The sequence below is a fragment of the Otolemur garnettii genome, unplaced genomic scaffold, assembly GCF_000181295.1.
Source record: "Otolemur garnettii isolate 467f Iridium unplaced genomic scaffold, OtoGar3 scaffold00049, whole genome shotgun sequence".
Classification (NCBI taxonomy): Eukaryota; Metazoa; Chordata; class Mammalia; order Primates; family Galagidae; genus Otolemur; species Otolemur garnettii.
The window spans coordinates 5,514,731-5,520,123 of NW_003852444.1; the positions used below are offsets into that span (position 1 = coordinate 5,514,731).

Here is a 5,393-nt window from a genome sequence, read left to right on the forward strand (position 1 = left end):
TCCCCCTGGGTAGAGTGCTGTGGCATCACAGCTCACAGCAACCTCCAATTCCTGGGCTCAAGCGAGTCTCCTGCCTCAGCCTCCCAAGTAGCTGGAGCTACAGGCACTCGCCAGAACGCCCAGCTATTTTTTGGTTGCAGCCATCGTTGTTTGGTGGCCCGGACTGTATTCGAACCTGCCACCTTAGGTGTATGTGGCTGGTGCCTTAGCCACTTGAGCCACAGGCGCCGAGCCAACCAATAGGATTTAATGCTAACTTTGAGATAGTATATCATACACTAAGTCACATTACTTGTATGTAATGTGCTAGCAATCTTTCCATTTGCAAAGGGCAATTCTAATCCTTGGTCTTGTAACCCAAAGCAAAATAGACACTCTAATATAGTGTGGAGAGAATAGAAACTGGTAATAGTTATATATACCAAAATTATAAATGCATAAATCCTCTGACCTAATTCTCCCACTTCTAGGAATTTGTCCTACAGAAAAACTTAAAAACATATAAAATGCCATTTCATACAGCAGCACTATTTATAAAAGCAAATTTCTGAAAACAACCTAAATTATTTGAGGGCTGGTTAAATAAATTGTGGTATTTCCATATAATGAAATACCATTCAGCCTTAGAAAAATAAAGAGAAAGCTCTGATACAAAAAATCTCCAAAGGCTGGTGAGGTGGCCAATGCCTGTAATTCTAGCACTCTGGGAGTCTAAGGAGGGTGGATAGCTTGAGCTCAGAATTTGCTCTTAGGCTGAGCAACAGTTAGAACATGTCTTTAAAAATAGAAAATCTTGGCTCAGCGCCCGTGGCTCAAGTGGCTAAGGCACCAGCCCTATACACCTAAGGTGGAGGGTTTGAATCCAGCCCGGGCCCACCAAACAAGGAGACTCGCTTGAGCCCAGGAGTTGGAGGTTGCTGTGAGCTGTGATGCCACAGTACTCTACCCAGGGGGATAGCCTGAGGCTCTGTCTCAAAAAAAAAAAAAAAAAAAATAGAAAAACTAGCTGGGCATGGTGGTGTGTACCTGTAGCCCCAGCTACTCGGTAGGCTGAGGCAAGAGGATCACCTGAGCCCAAGAGTATGAGGCTGCTATGAGCTATGATGATGCTACAGCACTCTACCTAAAGCAACAGAGTGAATCTGTCTCAAAAAAAATTGATTCTGATCCAAGGGGACTGGAAGTACACATATTCACTCTCAAATTCCTAAGAGACAGAAAGGTTTGATAACTACCACATCAAGGGCATTACAATAATGTTCTCAGTGGCGGTAGAACAGGGTTGGAGCTAGACAGCCTATTCTTGCCACGGTGTAATCTTAGATCACCTACTTAAACCTTAAGATCAAAGCCTGTTTCTTCATCTGCAAAATGTGGTCAATATTACTTAGCTTGAAGTTTGGCTACAAGGATTGGAGATAATATACAATGCCAAAAAATGCATACATATTTTAAGAAAGGAAAAAGCTATGAAATTTGTTAAAACTCAAGTTTTGTTTTTTGAGACAGAGCCTTAAGCTGTCACCCTGGGTAGAGTGCTGTGGCATCACAGCTCACAGCAACCTCCAACTCCTAGGCTCAAGTGAGTCTCCTGCCTCTGCCTCCCAAGTAGCTGGGACTACAGGCGCCTGCCACAATGTTCAGCTATTTTTTGGTTGCAGCCATCATTGTTGTTTGGCAGGCCCGGGCTGGATTCGAACCTGCCAGCTCAGGTGTATGTGGCTGGCGCCTTAGCTGCTTGAGCCACAGGTGCCAAGCCAATACTCAAGTTATATTTGACTTCTGCTATTCGAAGAGGTCCTCAACGTGTCTTTCACACATTGATGTGCATTCATCTTTTGTTACTGGTATATATTGAATCTTACAATTTCTATAAAGGTTTTTCCTTTCTTAAAATGTGTATACATTTTGGGGGGTACCCTCTATATATTTTAAATAAACTGCCTAGACTCCAGAAGGATTATAATAAACAATAGCTACTATTATAGCCATTGAACCTACCGGAATCTTTATGTGATTGTCTAACCTTTTAATTTAAAGAACAAGGCAGGCAGGCAGTGGATGTTTATAAGCCCTCCCAACTAGTCACGGAAATGGCCAACAGGATAAAATTACCTAAGTGAACAGTTTATTATACTTACATATTTCATTTCAAACTTCTTAGCCAACATTTCCACTTCCTGCCTTTCCTGCTGCTCATCATTAAATGGGTCTTCTGTATGAATGAGCGTCTTCTGATTCAAGGTGAAATGGAAAAAGAAACAGCAGTATTAGTATCACTGCAACTACTATTATTGTTATATATTTGTTATTATTACATATCAACTATTTCAATTATATGCTAATATAATTGAATGTATAATTATATTCAAAAATATTACTATGTTGCATAATTATCAGAGTTGAATATATCCTTAAATTTAATCAGTATTGAGAGACAATCTTTCCTAATTCTAACAAATAAGTCAAAAGCACTAAAAGTTACTAAAAAGAGTTCAGGCTTGTGACTCAGGCCTATAATCCTAGCACTCTGGGAGGCTGAGGCAGAAGGACTGCTGGAGGTAACAAGTTCAAGCCCAACCTGACCGAGAGTGAGACCCTGTCTCTACCAAAAATAGAAAAATTAACCAAGCACAGTGGCATGAGCTAGTTGTCCTAGCTACACAGGAGGCTGAGGGAGGAGGACTGCATGAGCCCAGGAGTTTGAGGTTGTAGTGAGCTATGACAACACCACTGCACTCTACCCAGGATAATGGACTGAGACTGTCTCAAAGAAAGCAAAAAAAGCAACTAAAAGAAATAATGGTTCATAGCAAAATGTATTTGCAATTTTAATAGACTTATATTTTAGTGGGTTAAGAAGTCAACAACCCTGAATTGTCTTCACCTACAAAATGATCACATGGTCACTCCCATTCAAGTAACAAAGGAAAAAACCCCACAAACATTAGGTAAAAAAATTAAAGTCCCACTTAGAGCTAGAGTTTGTCATCTTCCCTAACAGAGATTAACTGCTTTGGTTAGTAATTGCTTCTAAAAGAATCTCTAGTTTTTTTTTTTGTTTGTTTGTTTTTGCAAGAGTCTTACTTCATCGCCCTCAGTACAGTACTGTGCCTTCACAGCTCACAGGAACCTCAAACTCTTGGACTCAAGTGATTTTCTTGCCTCAGCCTCCCAAGTAGCTAGGACCACAGGTGCCCGCCACAACGCCAGGCTATTTTTAGAGACAAGGTCTCATTCTGGTTCAGGCTGATCTTGAACCTGTGAGCTCAGGCAATCCATTTGTCTCGGCCTCCCAGAGTGCTAGGATTATAGGCATGAGCCACCAGGCCCAGACTAGAATCTCTAGATTATTAATTGAGGTCAATGTTTAATAATCTAACTGGAAGTCATCAGTTGAGTATAGGCAGCTGCTACAGATTTCTGCTGAGATTCAGTATCAACAATCTCTCTATCACCAATATCCCCCATCAATGTATATCCGTTCAGGGAATACATGCTATTTTTAAAAAAGCAAGAAAAGTTAAAGAGTTGCAAAAAGATTATACTACCATGACTTCTTTCTAGGAGAGGAAGAGTGACAGTTTATTATAATACATGGTTTAAAAACATGCACATACAGAGTAGGATCCATCTATTTACCAAAATAAACAAAATGATAAATCATATCCTCCAGTTTGCTATCTTAGCAGACATATTTTATACATATGGTTTTCCAAAAATCAAAAATGCCAACAAAAGGACCTACTTATAAATAAAAATACTATTTTTATCCAGGTTCAGATGATTGACTAGAAACTTAAAAAAAAAAAAAGGTTAAATGTTTTTACTGAAGTAGCATCCTCAGGATTAAAAATGAAAACATGTTGCAGCTGAAATACTAGATACAGATTCAGCTGATCTACTGAGGGGCAAGAAAAAATGCAGAGGGGATGAAGATTTGCCCACATTGGAATTGATGTACTTCATTCTGGATATAAAGGCTAAGATGGCTCGGCGCCTGTGGCTCAAGCAGCTAAGGCGCCAGCCACATACACCTAAGGTGGCGGGTTCGAATCCCCAGCCCGGGCCCGCCAAACAACAATGATGGCTGCAACCAAAAAAAAAAAAAATGGCCAGGCGTTGTGGCGGGTGCCTGTAGTCCCAGCTACTTGGGAGGCAGAGGCAGGAGACTCGCTTGAGCCCAGGAGTTGGAGGTTGCTGTGAGCGTGATGCCATGGCACTCTACCTAGGGGGATAGCTTGAGGCTCCGACTCAAAAAAAAAAAAAAAAAAAAAAAAGGCTAAGATAGGATCAGCTGAAAAACCACTACAGAAAAACACAGACAGAATGAACACAAAATAATTCATCATACCTGGGACATTAGAATAAAGGGTTACTCTTTATAGCTTTAAAGGGGTTATTTTAGGATCAATTTTTAAATTATCATAATAAACAATTTATTAAATCCTTTTTCCTAGTAGGAGTTGCCAATGAAACATGTAAACACGACCTAAAAAGAAATAAACTGATAAGGAAATAAGTAATACTAGGTGCGTTCAGGGTATAGCTAGCCTTAACTTGAGGCGGAAGTTAAGGTCTAAGCAACCACCATGCTTATTATAAACTGCCCTTTCATGCACTAGGGAAGTCCAAGTACTAGGTCTTTTTACTGGTCTAATCCGTTTTACATATGTAAATATAAACACATGGATCTATATTTTTATAAGAATCATCTTACATGGCATTCAAAAATATTTTATGTACTTTATATAAGCATCAAAGTACATCTTTTAATTACTCTTGACAATGAAAAAAATTTTTAAAGTGAACACACTTTTCTTTACAGTTACTAACTGCCCTTCCTAATTTACACTATGCTGGCTACTTTGTTTTCTCGAGTGAAAAAAAAATCTGAAAATTACCAACTGCCCATAATCAAAACTGATGCAATAATTCTGCCCTTTGATATTAACCTTTCAACACCATTTTCAGGAGATCTATCACAGACCTATCCTAAATAAGCAATATGGCAAACGACGAAATACCACAGAATTCTCAAACAGTATAGTTATATTAACACAATAATAACTTATTTTTCCTTTTACAGTCAATGATCAATTAATCATCTGCAAAAAGGGGTATTCTGGTTAACTGATTTCTGGTTTACTAAGAGTTAAAAAAAGTTTCCTGTGTATCAATCGCTGCCAAAACTTATTTCTTTTTTTTTTTTTGAGACGGAGCCTCAAGCTGTCACCCTGGGTAGAGTGCCATGGCATCACGCTCACAGCAACCTCCAACTCCGAGGCTCAAGCGAGTCTCCTGCCTCAGCCTCCCAAGTAGCTGGGACTACAGGCACCCGCCACAACGCCCGGCTATTTTTTGGTTGCAGCTGTCATTGTTGTTTGGCGGGT

The 5,393-nt window shown here is 39.7% G+C and overlaps 1 protein-coding gene across 2 annotated transcripts in view; it reads right to left on the reverse strand.

Annotated features, from left to right (window-relative positions):
- The window catches only part of UBN2 (ubinuclein 2), a 76,423-nt gene that overhangs the window by 67,155 nt on the left and 3,875 nt on the right, over positions 1 to 5,393 (reverse strand). For both annotated transcript variants that reach the window (XM_003791580.3, XM_023514204.1), the window contains exon 2: positions 2,142 to 2,234. In XM_003791580.3, the coding sequence (XP_003791628.2) occupies positions 2,142 to 2,234 (93 nt within the window). The remainder of the gene's footprint in view (positions 1 to 2,141; positions 2,235 to 5,393) is intronic.